The following is a 17,464-nucleotide window of genomic DNA, read 5'->3' as shown; positions in this document are numbered from 1 at the left end:
AAAAGAATAAATAGTTTCAAGAGTTAAATTTGAGAAGTGCTATATGTTTTAAATTACTATTTTCTTTTTAATTAATGAAGAAAAAAACTACAAAAATATAAAACAAAAAAATGAACTCAAAATGAATCGCATCGAAAAAGTATAACAACAAAAATAACACAAACAGGCATGTATACACATAAAATGAGTGGAAATGCAGAGAAGTAAAAGGATTACTAGCCGACTATCTCGAGAACTCCTCTAGCCACCTCTAGCCGTGCTGGCGATTACTGTGGTTCCTAAAATAAGCTACTTCATTTCGAATAGGGGTCTGGGGTTAGCCGTTTCCTTAGGTTGGGAGATTCATGTCATATTTTTTCAATTCTCTCCCATTATAAATGATTTTACTTTTGTTTCCATAAAAGCACGATAACCTCAGATTTTCAGTTGCAATTCCTCGAGAGATAACTGGACACTAGTCCCTTTTCAGTTAATCCGTAATCCAAAGAATTTTAACTTCTGCAAAAAAATATAGCTTTTGCAAAAGCATTGATAACATCGTTGTAATAATCTATCTAGAATATATCATTAAATTGGTCTCCGTTTTGAAGAAACTAATTCATATTAAAATATATTTAACGTAATTTAGACAAATGAATACTTCTTTTAGCATAAAAAAAAATAAATAAATAAAATCACTTATGGAATATTAGTTACAACATTTTTTTAAAATTTATTTGTCAAGTTTGTTTGTCAAGTTATTATTTTAATTTTTGAAGAGCCCTTTTTTGATTGACGTGCCTGAACGTTTGTAGTGTAAGGAAAAATGTTCCACCCGATTGGATGCTATTGTAAACCACTATCCCCCATGTCCTCTTATAATAACCTTTCTGGATCTGTCCTTTTAATTGAAAAGAGTACGCAGAGCAACCGTTTTATTGGCCAGTGACAGCCCCAACTGAGATCGCGCTCGCCAATCAATTATGAAAGTCATGAATACCAACTTTTTCAGATCACTTTTATAAACTACCATCTCCCCCTCCCTTCTTTTATATGTTATGATAAAGTTCCCCATCTATTCATTCACTTCCTTTTATCAAGTTACCCTCCCCTTGAACCACCTAACAGATGAGGTTTATACCCAGTGAAGCCGTGCAGTTAATGAAAAAAAGAATATTCTGGTGGTGATGTTAAGCATATGGAATTACTATATCTGGGATTGTAATGCACGCTTGTAGTTTAATCCCAAACAGTGGCATGCTCAATATTTTTTTTTCTCTCGTTTTAACAGTTGACAGTTATTTGTAGTGAAAGAAGCTAGTTAGTGAAAAACGGAAATAATCATGTGGTAATGTTAAGCATGTGGAATTACCATATCGACAATTGTAATGTGTATGTAGTTTAATCTCAGGTTGTGGCTTACCCAAAATATGCTGTTTTCATAACTGATGCGAGCTGGCAATAGTTACTCATGGCGTTAGGTCCCGTTTAGCTTATCTTTAACCAGCGCCCACTATTTTTATTCTGAAAATGGCGAAAAACGCCAATATGGAGAAAAGCCACTGTTTTGAGAAAATGAAAAGAGCTTGTGGTCTAATTTTTTAATATTTAGAAACTTACTCCAATGTTGTATTTTCTGGGTTCATAAAAATTTGCAAGAAAGGGGAATAAAGTATTGCTTACGATAATTTTCATCTAGGTGGAAACATGTCGCTAAATAGGCGATTGTTAAAAAAGCTAAATAACTTTTAAAATATTTCAATTATTTGACCGTTCAAAATCCCAGATAATTTTTTACAGCAAGATGACATATACAGTTTAAATTCATAGCTTAGTTTCAAGTGTAAAGCACTTAAATTGTGGCTTTTTCATTTTCCTTGGCGAAAGAACTTCGAAAAACCTAGTTAAAATTAATATTCTGTTCAATCAAGAGTATTCGAATTCATAAATTTCAACGAAACAAGACGCTTATCAAATGAATATATATTTATAAAATTATAGACATACATTTTCTTAATCTCTTTAATAGATGAGATTTATGTGCAATAAGACTATTAGGTTGATGAAAAAGAGATATTCTGATTCTGTCGGTAATGTTAAGCTTATGGAATTAATCACCCTATCGGAGATTGTAATAATGCGCCCATGTGGTTTAACCTCAAGCAATAGTATACTCAATTAATTTGCAAGTAGGTTATTTTTATTTCAGTTCTTCCATTGATCTCACGTGAGGTTTTCATTGGTTTAAGAGCAGTTTAAGGTGACTTTTTGAACCTTAATATTTGAAAATATGCTCATAATTCATTCATAATTCATAAATTCATATGAATTCATAAATTTTCATGAAATGAAAAACTACACTAAAAAAATAAATACAAATTTTATACTTTTATTATGTTATCTTCTACTTGAATATGAATTAGATGAGGTTTATGGGTAATATGTATTCATTTGGTGAAATAAACTATTGTCGTGATGATGCTTCTTATGTATCATATCAACGATTGTAAATACACGCATATAGTTGCACCTAAAGCAGTAGCCTCCCCAAAGGTTTTGCAAAGGTTTTTCATGTGAGGTTTTCAAGGTAGTTTTTCATGTGAATTTTTTCACGCATCTGAAAGAAGTCTATCTAAAACCAGTTTAATGTAAATTATTGTCTTTTCAAATTCAGCTGGAGAGTAATTAAACTTATGAATTTCATGAAACAGAAAAAAAACTTATTAAATATAAATACCAGTTAAAAAATTATATACTTTATAATATAATTCCAAACTCCTTTTTGCACTTATTCTTTTCACTTTCTTCTCAATTTCGTTTACATTTTATAAACTAACAATTTAAAAGAAAAAAAAGAAAGAAACTGGTTGAGGTAACTTAAGAAAAATACCTTTTGACTTAACTGGAATTAGAGGATAAAAATTCGCAAGAAATAAAAGCTGGATACATATACGAAAAAATAAATAAAGGCAAAATAATTCTGAGAATCAAATGTAGTATTATGACCGGTTTTTTTACCTTCTTTTCTCTTAGAAACATTCCATTTTTTTCCATTGTTAATGCGAGTTTATTTTTATTTCGTTTGGTGTAAAAACCATTTATTAAGAGAAGAAGAATAGATCTTTTATCATAAAATTATCTATTTCTCTAAATTTAATCAAAAAAATGTGTTTATGGAACTTAAATATGATCTTTACGTATTACTACATAAATACTTTTATTGCTCATTGTTAAACAATTTAGTTTAAAAAAATCTGATAAGTCGACTATGTTTCTATGTTTAACAACTTACTATATATATTTACATAGAGAAAAGTCTATTTGATAGTTAGAAATAGATAAACGTTTAAAATCTCAGCTGCTTTTAAAATTCAAACTATTAAAGAAAGAATCAAAAGAATATTTAAGGAAAAATGTATGAAATTTGTAAACAATAAGTCTGGTAACGGCAACTAAAAATAAATTTTATTGTTGGAGAATTTTTGGTTTATGGCTAGAGTAAAATCATATCATCAATCATATCTTGAAATAAAAGCAGTTATTTTAAAGGAACTAGTGATAATGGTAGTTTAAAAAATAGAATCAAATATTGTATTTATTTTCTTAAACACACATATTTTTGAGCGCGAATATCAAAATGTGTCTATTTTCTTAAACATGAATTTTAAGCTTTATCAATTTGTTAAAAAGCGCGTTTTAAGTTCCAAATAAAAAGTTAATCTTTGATGTATTGAAACTTTTAGAAGGTGCAAATTTCATCGAATTTTGCACACAAATGATGTAATTATTTATTTAATTTTTCAGCTTACAAACACTATATGTTTTTCGGAAATGATTTACTTTTTTTTTCTCAACACTTCATTAAAATTTTGCTTTTTCTCAAACTAAGCTTTAGAGATTTGTTAAATGTTTGGTTTAGTTCCCATAAACCCCCAAGGGCCATCAATCGATTTAAATAAAAAGAATCATAAATATAAAGTAAGCAAATTTGTTAACTTTTTAAAATAACTCAACTAATCAATAACAAATTGGATTTTCGATATAAATATATAATTTTCACGGCTATACTTTACTACTCCTGACCACTTCCTACTTTAAAGTATGACATTCGTACTATAGTGAAATTATTCCGTCCAATGAATCATAGTAATTTATTTTACTGAGTTTTTAAATGCAACGATATACAAAGCTTAAAATTCGAAAATTAAGAAAGAATTCCTGATAATTTTCTGAAAAACTCCCTTGATGTTTCGCTTCCGAGGTCGTTCGTATTAAATAAAAGGTGAATAATTTCATCACGGAAGGCGAAGAAAATCTGCGGCCGACTTCTGGATGCATAAGGCGGAACGCTCTATCATCATAATTGTGCGAAATTTCCTTCTAATTGCGCATCCTACTTTCTAAGCGTGTGGAAGAAGAAACAGAATGCTGTGAAATACCTATACAGTTAAATAGAAAAAAAAATTACTTTGTTACTAATACTTTTAACTGAATTGACTAAATTCCTTTTTTTTCTCTCTCTCTCTCTCTTTTGATTTAATTTGAATATTTTATCCAGAATTTACAGCATATTTAACATTGTATTCTCGCTGGCAGAAACATTTTTTTTAATTTAATTTTTGCGAGTTGCCAAACAAGAAGACAAATTTCCATCAATACATCAGACGATTTTTCTTTTAGCAAATAAACAGATGTTTTTTTTCTTCTTTTATTTCATATCCATCAGACGATTTTCTATTTCATATGAGTCAAACGATTTTCAGATCAATCAAACAATTCTTTTATTATTGATCATTTTAAAGACTGTAAGAGATACATAAAATATTTCGTTATGATTATTCCTTTTTTATGAGTGTAGAAAACTTTAAATCGTTATAGAATTTATTTCTTAATTATATATATATTCTTTTTAACGTAAAACATTATTTATTGAACAAAATTTCTCTCAAGTGTATGAAACCTCATTTTTAAATAAAATCCATATTTTACGGAAAGCAAAGAGATATGATATAAAATAAAATTTACTGTCCTAAAACAGTTACAAAAATTTTTCTTATGGTAAATAAATCATATCTTCTCACTTCAAGGATATAGAAAAATTGTTTATCCCGCACGCTCATAAACACAAAATTACAGCTGAACACAAAATGTATCGTTTGAATTCGTATCAAAAATAAAATAGATTTCCCCACTTATGAGTACATACACAGACATAAATGCTCAATGTTTGTGGCAGAGAATTGCACAGAAGCGGACGCACTGACCTGAAACGGGAGCGCCCAATAACGACAGCGCTCGTTATGAGGTCTTATTAACTTAAAGTTCGACCGACGATTATGATGGCTAAAAAACGCGACCAATATTGGGGCAGCATTTCATTTCCGAAAATTTTTCTTACTAAGAAAATAAATACTCCTGTAAGTTTATATTTTACTGAGGATTATGAACGTCGCAACCATTTATTATGAGTCCTAATGATCAAACACAAGAAAACAAAACTAACCTATTAAATTTAAGTATTAGAACTATGTGCCTGTATTAAAATGATTACTTTATGAATGCACAACTGCATTTCATTAAAGTATATGGAAATAAGGAACGTTTCATTATTTACTTATTTATTTCATGAGTGATTTTTAAAACAAAACAAGTTATAGATACTTTATATCAAATTTTAATTCATTCTCTAAACTTTTTAAAGAAAGTTCTAAACTTTATAAATTGTTTTACGTTTTAAGTTTCAGTAACTTAAAACAAGATTAAGTTTTAAGTTGCTTTTTTTAATGAAAAATTACCTTCGGATATATTTTCTCAGTAGATTGGCAGATTAGGTTTATAATAATTTGAGAATTGTTTTGCAAATATTATTGTTTAAATCTGAATCATCTAATGAGAATTGCATTTATTCACTAAGAATTTAATTTTAAAAAATTCTCTTTTGTATAAATGTCTTGTTTTCTTTATTTAAGAAAATAATCTTCTTACATTATTCTACTATAAAATCATACGTTATTCATAATATTATGAGTGAGTTATATTGAAATATAATTAGGAAATTTCATTTAACGTTCGTTTAAATAAGTAAGGAATCAAAAAAGTAAAAAACTTATTTAATTTTTCTGAAATTCTTTAAATAGGACGACAGATTTTTAAATGTAATTTCGTTTCTTTTTCGTACATTGAAATTAATATTTTTGTGTTATTAATTATTTTGTTTGTTCCTAAGTTTAATTTTGTTTATAAATGTTTTAAGATGATATGTAAATTTAAAGTTAGGGACAGTTCAAATATTAGTATGCATATTTTTGATTTTTTTGGAACCCTTTTGCCCTCAAAAAAGTAGCTATGAAAGACATTTTTTTCTTCAAATGTAGTCTTAGAATCTGCTCAACTTTGAACCATAAGAACGATTAAATTTGCTGTAACCTTAATAAAAATACTAAAATGAACCCTATCTCCGTTAAATTTGAACCAAAATTTCTATAATCAAATTTAAGATGGCTTAATTTGGATGATAATGTATGGCAGAAAATTTGCTCAGAATCGTGATTCAAAACGCTTTACAATTTCAAATTGTGTAATCACCTTTTCAGCCAAAATAAATAAGCCACATACTGTCCAACTAACACGAGAACTGCTCGCGATTGAAAGTCTGCTGCAATGGAAACATAAGTTAAACCATTTCTAATGAGAAAAAAAATTAAGAGAGGACATGGCCCCTTTGCCCTAAGCCAATGAGAAATGATTAATTCCTCGCCTCTATTCGAAGTTACCTAGCTTCGTAACCAGGGAAACCACTAGCACGAAAGTCTGGTGTCTGGAGAAGTTCTCGTGTTCACCGGACAGTCTTGTTCCTTTTACGTGTTTAGTACTAATATAAGCATATTTGAGCAGCTTCTTGTGTTGTATAGTTTCGTTCTGTGTAGAGAAAACAATTTCGAATCAAACATTAAAAGACCTAATATTTATTTTCAGTGGGGCCAGATCAACGCGATATTGCCTCTCTTCATCATCAACAGCAACAGGAAGATGAAGAAGAAGCTAAACGACAAAGGTTACAGTTCAACGGAGATCAACTTTATAACAATTCGGTAGGTTTAACGTTATTGATTAAATTAGCTTCTGTTGACATTGCAACTGATGCTTGATGCAGTAATTGAACCGCAACCAGTTGCGATCCCATCTAGAAACTTTGTTTTCAAGGAAGATTAGTTTCTGCAAAATGAACTTTGCAATTTTTGAAAATTGAAAAAGTGTAAAAACTTATTTTTTAAAATAAAAACAGCAATATTGGGGGGAATAGATTAATTTCATGCAGGCAATTCAATTTGGCTATGTTTAAATAGTAGAAAGGATTAAACAAAGTATTTTCATTGTGAAGTTTTTAAAGTAATATTAATATCAGATATTTTTTTCCCAATATAGCTTACAAATCTCTATTAGTTTAATCACACAATTGCTCTAAAATTTAATGTAAACATACAAATATTATTAAGAAATACTTTGAAGTATTATTTTATTTTTACAAGAGAAAGGAACTTAATAAAAATAGGTAAAAGGGTATTTTGGAAGGGAAAAAAAATCAGAGTAGTCCATAGAACTTTTTTAAAACCTAATAGTAAAGGTACAGAAATTTAATAGAACCTAAGTATGGCATCCTCTGCATACTTGAGTACCTCTGAAATAAATAATCTTTATCTATACATGTGAATTAAACTTTATTTTTCTACACAGCACAGTTTTACTAAAAAAAAATTTTCATTCCGATAATAAATATCGTTGTGATAGTTGAGTATTCTATACAACATAAAATTTCAAACAACAGTATTCAATTTCTTGAAATAAAATCACTAGTTTCTATAAAACATGTACAATAAAACATTAATGCCCTAAAAATGTAATTATATACTGTTTTTGCTCATCGATGCAGTGCTAATTAAAGTATTTATTATTCCTCTGCTACGATTCGCATTTTTATTAAAAAAGCCATCGTTTTTTCTTATTTTCCAACAGCAAATGTGGTCAAAATGGTCAAAGCAAGACGATCTTCAGAAATCTATGCTTGTGGAATTGAGTGGTGCTCCATCTCCATTGTCAAATGGTGGTTTGCACTATACAACGTTACAGCAACCTCAATACACTACCGATACATACTCTGATCATCTGAAACATGAAATGGTCGTTTATGATGTTGGTCTCACATCGCATGTACAAACAACTGCAGTATATTCACCTCCCCTAGGTAAGCTGTGTTTGAGCTATTACAATAAGCTTCATAATTCTTGCAACGTAAATCATAACAGTTGGTATCATTATTCAATATTTTAAAGCTTATCAAAATTTGAAAGCTATTATCGCCATTTTTAAACAGAATGATAAATCTGAATACTTTTACAAACAATTACTTACGCTCTTTTCAAAGTGTTGTAGAAATTTTCTTAGAAATCATTTTCTATGTTTTTTTTCAAATGACGACCTAGTTGATTGAAGGCAACGAGTGAGTTATTAAATTATAAACTTATTTTCAATAGTTCATGCATACTCATTGGACGATTTATATCAATACTTCCACATATTGAGTAAAAGTTTTAGCAGTCAGATAAACAACTGGCAAAAGCCATCGACTGTTTAATAAATATTCTTTATTCTCCCATAATGGTGTTAATTTACCATACCATACGTTTGTAAATCCATTTATATAATACATATGCGGACAAAACAAAAAACAGCTCGAAACCTTCAATTAAAATTCAGAAATAAAAATTTAGCGACTAGTAAAAACCTTTCGAATCAGGATTACATATAGTAGAACTTAATTTTTTAGAAAGTAGCAAAGTAAACTTCAGCACATTTAACCTCCAGCATTTAGAAGAAAAATTCGTCTAAATTTTATTCAGTAGTTAAGATGATAATGCAATGGTAATAGTAATCAAAGTACTTTAATAATTAGTGTCATGAACACTACCCAATATCTTCAGCATAAAACATTCGCTTGTTATAATATTCAAATAAATTTGTCATTGTTACTCCAAAGCTATAAAAGAAGGCCGCGTCCAATTATACAGCATCAAGGGATCATACTTTCCTCTTATTGAGCTTGTCCATCCTCTTCTTTAATTGGAGCATGTTCTTCCGGGTCATTACGTTCAGACTACAAGAGTAAGCGTAGTTTAGAATGAATCTTATAGAGCTTAGACATCTATAAAATAAGATAAAAAACAGCACTCAATTCAAGTAACGAAATCAGTATCTTAACTGATGCCAAACATTTTTCGAACAAATTTTTTTTTTACGCAAATATTATATTTTTGAAATATTATGACTATATATGTCTTTGTGAATATAAAGTATTTCGAATCAGTCATATCTCTATCCAAGGACCGAGTAGGCAGTACACACACACACACATATATATATATATACGATTAATACTTAATACACTTAATACGATTGATTTAATATCTTCCAACTTGCAGGATACAAACCTGAAATTGAACTTATTTAAATATGCGCAAAATTCCTAATCTATTTACTTCTTTTATAAATTATAAGGAAAAGACGGGAAAGCTTGCCCATCTTAGTTGACTTTAATTTGTTTTTATTTCTTTTTACTTTATGAATTATTTATAATATTTTTTTTTCTTTCTAAAACGGTTATCCATAAAAATATATTTGACTGGGAATAGTTCGATTCTGAAACTTTAAATTTATCTTTTAAAATATATGCAAATAAATAGGTACTTATTAAAATTTTTAATACTTCTATTTTGATTTAGTATCTAGTAACATACAGGACACAAGTCTTAAATCTTCTAGATAGATTAGAACAGCATTTATATGTAATGAGAGAAAAACCTGTCCATGACCTTGAGGAGGACAAAGAAATAAAATAAAAATATTAGAACTTTCTAATAGGGAACAATCGACTACCAGATAACAAACAACTCCTCTCCCACCCCCGACAACGCAACTCCGGATGGGTTCTTTATTTTTTTTTTTTTTTTATATAAGATTCATTTTTATTTACTTCTTTCCTCTTGGTCGACGGCTAATTTGCGAGTGCGTGTCCGTCGTTGTCTGTAATTCGCGACTTCCGCTCTGCCCTACGGCCATATTCCATAAGGGTTGCTGAAGAGACATTGGCGACCTTTTTTTTCCAGTTTCCAAACCAATGTCTGTCGCCAACGGAAATAAATGATTACAGTAACCAAGTGGGGGAGGCCTATGATGATGAGAATTTCCTTCCTTTTTCTTCGTTTTTTTTTTTTTTTAAGAATTTGAAATGCTGTGATTTGGGGGAAATCGGCGAATTACCTGGTAGTCTCAAATCGGGAGGGAAGAACGATAATTCGATAATGAGCCTTTGCGTCTCTTTTTCCTCAAATCAGAGATGATAGAGACAACTGAAATTATCCAAGAGGGATGGATAAAAAGGCCTTGAGATTTAATGATGGGTAAGGCATGAATTAATTTCTAAGCAGAATGGACCATCGTTGAAAATTTCGTGCTTTTTTTTTCTTTTCTTATTTTGTTCTCTCCTTCGAATTTTGGGGACATTTTCTCACAGTTGAATAAAGAAGGCTGAGACCATGCACTTCAATAACTTTGTCGTGTAGTTTTTTTTTTTCTCCTGTTCCGGTCAATATCTTTGTAGACATAATCTCGAGTGGACAAAATCAAGAGTAAAGAACCGGTTCTTTAACAAAATCACGCAAGGAATGAATAAATTGTATGAAAGTCCACCAAATTTAATTTGCGAAATATTTTTGTCCAACAATTATCTAGTGCAAGTTCATAGCTGACTTTTCAAATTGCAACTTTCTAAGCCACATTCAGCATGATTTATCAAAAATATTAATTAAATAATTTAATTATTTAGTTTATAAACTTGTATTTTGACTTAGCTTTCTCATGAAATCAAAGTTGTCAACAGTTATACAGCGAGGCAATTTTTAGATTTGCAAATTTTTAAAATTACTTATTAGGAAAAATCTACCTTAATTAGTCTTGAAAAGAGCCGTTCACCACTTGGTGAATTAATAAAAATAAGTGGTAACTTAAATTAAGCAAACAACCGGTCACTTTTTTCCGTCGTTTTTTTCTGGAAATTGTTTAATGATAAATTTAATGATATGACGTAATGTATGCATAAAATTTATTTTTTCTCTCTCTCTCTCTTTCTCTCTCCATACTAACCAAATATTTTTAAATTAAGTTCTTTAAAATCATTATGCTTAACTAAATTTCGCCACATATATTTATTTTAATTGATGAATTAACTTTTAATAGCCGTAGATAATTTTTAAAAGAAAAAAAAAAGTTTGCTAAAAGTGGCTTTAGTTAAAAGTGACTAAGTTATTAGAGTCTACCGGCCTCCGTCTAAATGAAAATTTAAATTTTCAGATCTCACTTCAACTGACTTAATTACAAAAATATTCTTAAAATTTAAAAAATTTCCCCTAACTACATTCTTATCAATTCCTAAACATTTCTTTCTAGTTAAAACAACCGCAAAACAAATAATATTAAACACTTTCTGAGAATAATTTAAACGTTTAACTTATTATGTAATAAATATAAAAAGATTTACTATCCAATTTAGCTTATAACGCATTTATGCATTCAATATTTGCACACCAGATGAATTACATAGGTGATTTTTCCCCCCTTTATTTAGAAACAATATAATTCTTTTATTATCAACTGCAATATTTTTAAAATAAAAGAAGTGACAATATTGGAACATAATAGCACTCTACCTGCTATCGTCAACAGTGTGTGACAAAAGTTCATTTCCCTCTGCCTCCCCGCCTGTTATTTTGCAACACGCACTGATGTGTGTTAATGTAACAGTTTCAAAAACGCGTGACATATCCCTGCAAATATTTGTTGGGCAAACACATGTCCTTCATCACCATATGTTACCCGAATTGTTTTGCAGGTGATTCACATTGTTTGTCAGCATTCCTTAACATCGACTATGAAGGGCAATTTTTATTCGCGAATTACTGAATTTTCCGATTTACATTAATAGTCACAAATTGGAAATTTTTTTTCTAAAATTAATGTGAATATACAATTATATTTTAATTAGTTAGTTCTTTTTTTATTTAATAAATTGTAAGAATAATAATAATTATTAGTAGTAGCATTTTTTTTACATTTCAATACATTCTTATGTGTTTTTATTTTGGCTAATTGGAAAGTCCGACTCTTTTTGAATTTCGAGGTAATTTTGTATTTCACCAAGCAATTTGGAAAATCACCTGTACTTCTATAAAGCCTAATAATTTTCAGGCTGGATGCAATAACCAAACATGCACTTTGACTTATTAAAATAGAATTTTGGAAAACGTTAAATTTGAATTAGATTAGTGCTGAAATTAATAATTTTTAATGAATCTAACAGTAGTTTCATAATAGTATCCGAAAAATAATTCCTTGTAAATTGCAAAAATAATCAAATGTGAGAAAAAAAATTACATTTGGGAAACACAAAATTCCTGCTTAAGTATCGTAAAAAAAAAAAAAAAAAAAATTGGATTTTNAAAAAAAAAAAATTGGGATTCGTTTATTTATGCTGACATAAAAAAGAAGGTAGTCAAAAATCACAAAAAGTATGCTGACGAACAAAACCCAAGCAATTAATCATATACATTTATTGATGCTTGAAAAAATAAATCTGACTCTGTCGTTATATAGTTAAAAAATATATTTAATGCAAAAAAATTAGATTTTTCACAATCTTATGTATTTTTCAGAATTTAAAAATTTAGAATGAACGCAAATGAAATAAAGAAATAAATAAAATTACATATTATTGGCTGAAAAACAAAACACATGAAGTCAATTATTATTGTTCTGAATTATTAATTTTCTTTAAAAATGAAAAAAAATATTTATGAAATTATAGAAATATAAAAACAAAAATAAGTTTATATTTAGTAAAAATATGGCTTAATTTTTCAAACCAGTCTAAAGATTATAAAATTTTAGATTAGAAAAACCATCTTTAACCCTTCTTTTTTTCTTTTTTTTTTCACTTGCAAGCTGACGATCTTAAATATAAAAGCATGTCTGAATTTGAACAATTTATTAAATTCAATTCAGTTATTAAAAAAGCTACACTTTCTTATACTCTTCACGATATACGGGCTAACAGTATAATCAGGTAAAATAAAAATAAAATTTGTGCATATAAAAATCATATTAAAATTTGTAGAAAAAGACGCAAATCCATTTTTTTCCATTAAAAAAATTCTTAGTTTACCTAGTTTTGGAATTATTTGTTTCTCTTAAGAATTTCAAACACTTTTAAGAATTTCCAAAACAACATTCTTCCAAAGTTGTTTTCTTTGTATATGTCAAGGAATTTTGAAGAATTACCATTTCTAAAGGATTCAGAATTTCAGTGAGACAGGAAATTTTGCCCTTCGTTAGTGGATGTAGTGATATTTTATGGATTAACCTATATGTGGTCTCGAGCATTACTTAGTTTCATTTTTTAATCCGATTTGCTCGTGTGTCACGCTCCATTGATCTCTTAGAAATCATAAAACGCAGAAAAAGTCATAAACCTAATATCGAATAAAAACAAACATTAAAATGTGGGGAAATATAAATTAATGGCATTTTTCTTTTGTCGATGTAATTCATTTCAACTTAATTTATGAGTTAATTTCATTTTCACCATTTTTCGACACGAAATAGCTTTTTTAAATATTTAAAGGGCATTTTTAATTTTAATCCTTTAGATAGTAGCCAAAATGCAGCGAACCTTTTGTGATATATTCATTCATTATTCATTATATTCAAGATTTTTCACAGTTTCATGTATTTTTCAGAATTTAAAAATTTGGAATGAACCCAAATGAAATAAAGAAATAAATAAAATTACATATCGTTGTCTAAAGAACAAAACACATGAAGTCGATGATTATAGTTTTGAGTTATTAGTTTTCTTAAAAAATAAAAAAAAATACTTATGAAATTATAGAAATATAAAAACAAAAATAAGTTTTTATTTAGTAAAAATATGACTTAATTTTTCAAACCAGTCTGAAGATTATAAAATTTTAGATTAGAAAAAACATCTTTAACCCTTCTTTTTTTTCACTTGCAAGCTGACGATCTCATCAAATATAAAAGCATGTCTGAATTTGAACAATTTATTAAATTCAATTCAGCTATTAAAAAACTACGCTTTCTTATTCGTGTTCACGAAATACGGGCAAACAGTATAATCAGGAAAAATAAATAATTCACTCATTTTCCTAGTATTTAAAGATATCCTCGAGTTTTTCAATAATTTCCGATCATTTTGTTAATGTATCAGAACCATTTTGCTTATTAAATGTAATATCAACAATGAAAGTATTCTCCTAATCCTTTTTGGTGCTGTGTAGCTAGTCTGGCAGCACTAACTCAACGAATGTTACAGATCATTAGAAATGTAAAATTAATTGCTTTTAAGCGTTTATCAAATACAACAAAGTGCTAAAGTATATTGCTTCACTTAGGAAGTATTGTCTAAAGTAGCTAATGAGTTGCCTGACTAAATTTTTCAATCTAAATTTGCTGTTCCGGAAAGCGTAAATGGTGCAATAATTTAAACAATGTATTTAAACAATATTATTTAAATACAGCATTTTAAGAAATTGTTTAATGACTCATCATCATCAATATCTTGCAAAAGCACATCGGAGTCGGAACACAACGCTGTCTTTCGGAACTCTGTCGCCAAGGAAAATAAAAAAGTCATACTTTAATTGCCTTACACTTGAAGCAATGCGATGATTATAAACTGTATAGATATAATCTTGACGTGAAGAATTATCTGGGCTTTAGAACAGACAAATAACTTATATATTTAAAAGATATTAAACTTTTTGAAAAATCGCCAATTTGGCGACATTTTCCCACCTAGATGAAAATAATCAAAATCACTGCCTTATTCTCAGTTTTTGCACATTTTTGTGAACCTAAGTATTGCAGCATTGGAGAAAATTTTTAAATATTAAAAAAAAATAGACCCCGAACGCTTTTCACTTTCACAAAACCGTGACTTTTCTCCATATTTTTGCCGCATTTTTAAAATAAACGTAGACAGCGCAGGCTTTAAGTAAGCTAAACTTGACCAAGCAGTCATGAGTAACATTTGAAAACTCATAGCTGTTATAAAAATAGCATATTAATCACAAAAAAGCATCATTTCATGTTACGACAGCCTTCGAAAAATAACCATCTCTGGCTTGTTCGCAATTCCCTTGCATCTATTCTTTCCTTCTACTTTCCGGCATGAAATGAAACGATCATATGACGGTTTTACATGATAGTGTATTTATATTTTTGTTCGCGTTGTTTAACTTTATTGAAATACATAATAAAATTGATGATTTTTATTTGGATTAATGAATTAAAAAGATGTTTCAAAATGAGGAAACAAGTTAAATTTCTCTGCAGAAGAAGTGCAATACAATCCCACCAATGATTCCAGATTTCAGACGTGATTAACCAGAGTGTTGTGATTCGGTTTAATTGTGCCCCAATTTTCTCTTTTAAAATAAATCTTAAAATAATAATAATAATAATATTACATTTTTATTCTTAAATTTTGTAATTAAATGTTTAAATTTTGTGACGACTATTATTCCATTTATTTAACAAAATGGTAATTCTCTAAATTTTTGAGTAATTTCTTTCTTTAAATTTCGTTACATTTATAATCATGAAAAGAGAACTGAAATCTCTAGAACTATGTAATTTTAGTCGGTAAACTAGCATTGTATATTTAATAAAGTACATTTGAAATTTGGCTGCATAAAATAAGAAGTTAGTGGACATAAAAAAATTCGTTGCAATACATAGAAATTAAAATATTTCATATTGGCCGACGTAGAAAATTTATCTCAATCTTCAATCATATGAACTTTATCCACGTATTCCTCCAAAAGATGTAAGAAAATTTTAACAACAGGGGCGCAGGAAACGGCAGGTCATTTCCGCACTTTCAACAATCAATTTACTTTCAAAGCCCTCAGGCAACGCCCTCGGTTCGGCGCCCATAAGCCACATACCGTGATCGCATTCGCGTGCCATCCAACTCAAATTATTCCAGGACACCATAAAAGATGACTCTGTTCTTCTTCTTCTTCATTATTATGATTATGATTTCGACCTGAAAGAAAAAATAACTGATAGCATCTTTTTTTCCTTGTGATTCATTCAACATTTTGAATGAAGATGTTTTATTCTGAGCAATTCTTAATTTTGGATAGCTCCCTGAAATTGCATTAATACCGAACAAAAAAATAAATATTTTTTTTCTCTTTTAATTATAAATGGCTAAAATCTACTGCTTTTCATATTTTCTTAAAATTCTTATCTATTTTTGCCTGGCGTTTTATATTCTTTAGTCTTAAGGAGGTTGAAGCAAAATGTATTTCGAAAAAGGTAGAAAATAAAGGGGTCGCTTTATTAAATCACGAGAAATAGCGGTTTATTATCTTTAGAATTTCTAAAAATTTTTACTCAAAACTTAAAAACTATAAAACGATGCGATTTGTGGTTTTATGTGAGTAATTTACAACTACAAGCCTCTCAGTTTTTTAAATTTTATAAAAACTAATTTTATAACAATTAAAACTGATAAAAACCGATTTCAATCACAAGTCTTTATCAAGTTTTATTTCTCTTTTAGTAATATGAAATATAGTTTCTAACAACTTTCTTTTCGCGAAGATCTGTCTCTTTCCTTAGAAGATCTGTTAGATTTCTTTCATTAGATCTGTTTCTTTCATTAAACTGTCTTCAGACTTATCTTCTGGAAGACAATGATTTTTAATGCGCCATCTATACTAAAATATAAACAAACCAACTTATTTATTTCTTGTTTAATAAAAAAAATATATAAAAAAATAAAACTATCATTTCCTTTTAAAGACATTTCTTTTTCCCATCGGTCTTCCGTGAATGAGCGAGATGGAACAATGAATGGCGGAAGATAGGGATGTCGTCAAGGCATGAAAAAAAGATACACTTTGTTTTGGATTCAGTTGGCGATGTCCTCTGAGGAATAAAAGTACTTCTTATTATTTATTTATCCACGTACCTCAATCATGACTCATTCCAAAAATGAATGATCTGGATGTGAAACCAATCGGAAAATACCAATTCAAGGGTTACCTTCTTCACATTTAAAAAAAAAAAAAATCAGTTTGGCGAGATAAGAATAGAAGGGTTAAAAAAATAAAAAATAAAAATATAAAAAAAATTACACTTGGCTGAGTTTCTAAAATAAGTACAAAACTGTTTTTCTGAAAATATAAAAGAATAATATGAAAACTTTTTCACTTATTTTTCTTTGGATATAATTGTTTAATTTTTAATTCTTCTTTTTACATAAGTTCAAGAGATTGTTAGTCCTTTGAACTGGCGTCCCTGTTATATATATATATATATATATATACATATATAGAAGAAAAAT

The 17,464-nt window shown here is 28.7% G+C and overlaps 1 protein-coding gene across 6 annotated transcripts in view; it reads left to right on the top strand.

Moving 5' to 3' along the window:
- Positions 1-17,464, top strand: part of LOC107444558 (paired box protein Pax-5) — a 92,232-nt gene that overhangs the window by 63,287 nt on the left and 11,481 nt on the right. For all 6 annotated transcript variants that reach the window (XM_071179728.1, XM_016058722.3, XM_071179729.1 and 3 more), the window contains 2 exons: positions 6,955-7,070; positions 7,993-8,221. In XM_071179728.1, coding sequence (XP_071035829.1) covers positions 6,955-7,070; positions 7,993-8,221 — 345 coding nt within the window. The remainder of the gene's footprint in view (positions 1-6,954; positions 7,071-7,992; positions 8,222-17,464) is intronic.

This window comes from Parasteatoda tepidariorum, chromosome 4 (genome assembly GCF_043381705.1).
Source record: "Parasteatoda tepidariorum isolate YZ-2023 chromosome 4, CAS_Ptep_4.0, whole genome shotgun sequence".
Lineage (NCBI taxonomy): Eukaryota > Metazoa > Arthropoda > Arachnida > Araneae > Theridiidae > Parasteatoda > Parasteatoda tepidariorum.
This window is presented reverse-complemented; position numbering and strand designations above follow the sequence as displayed.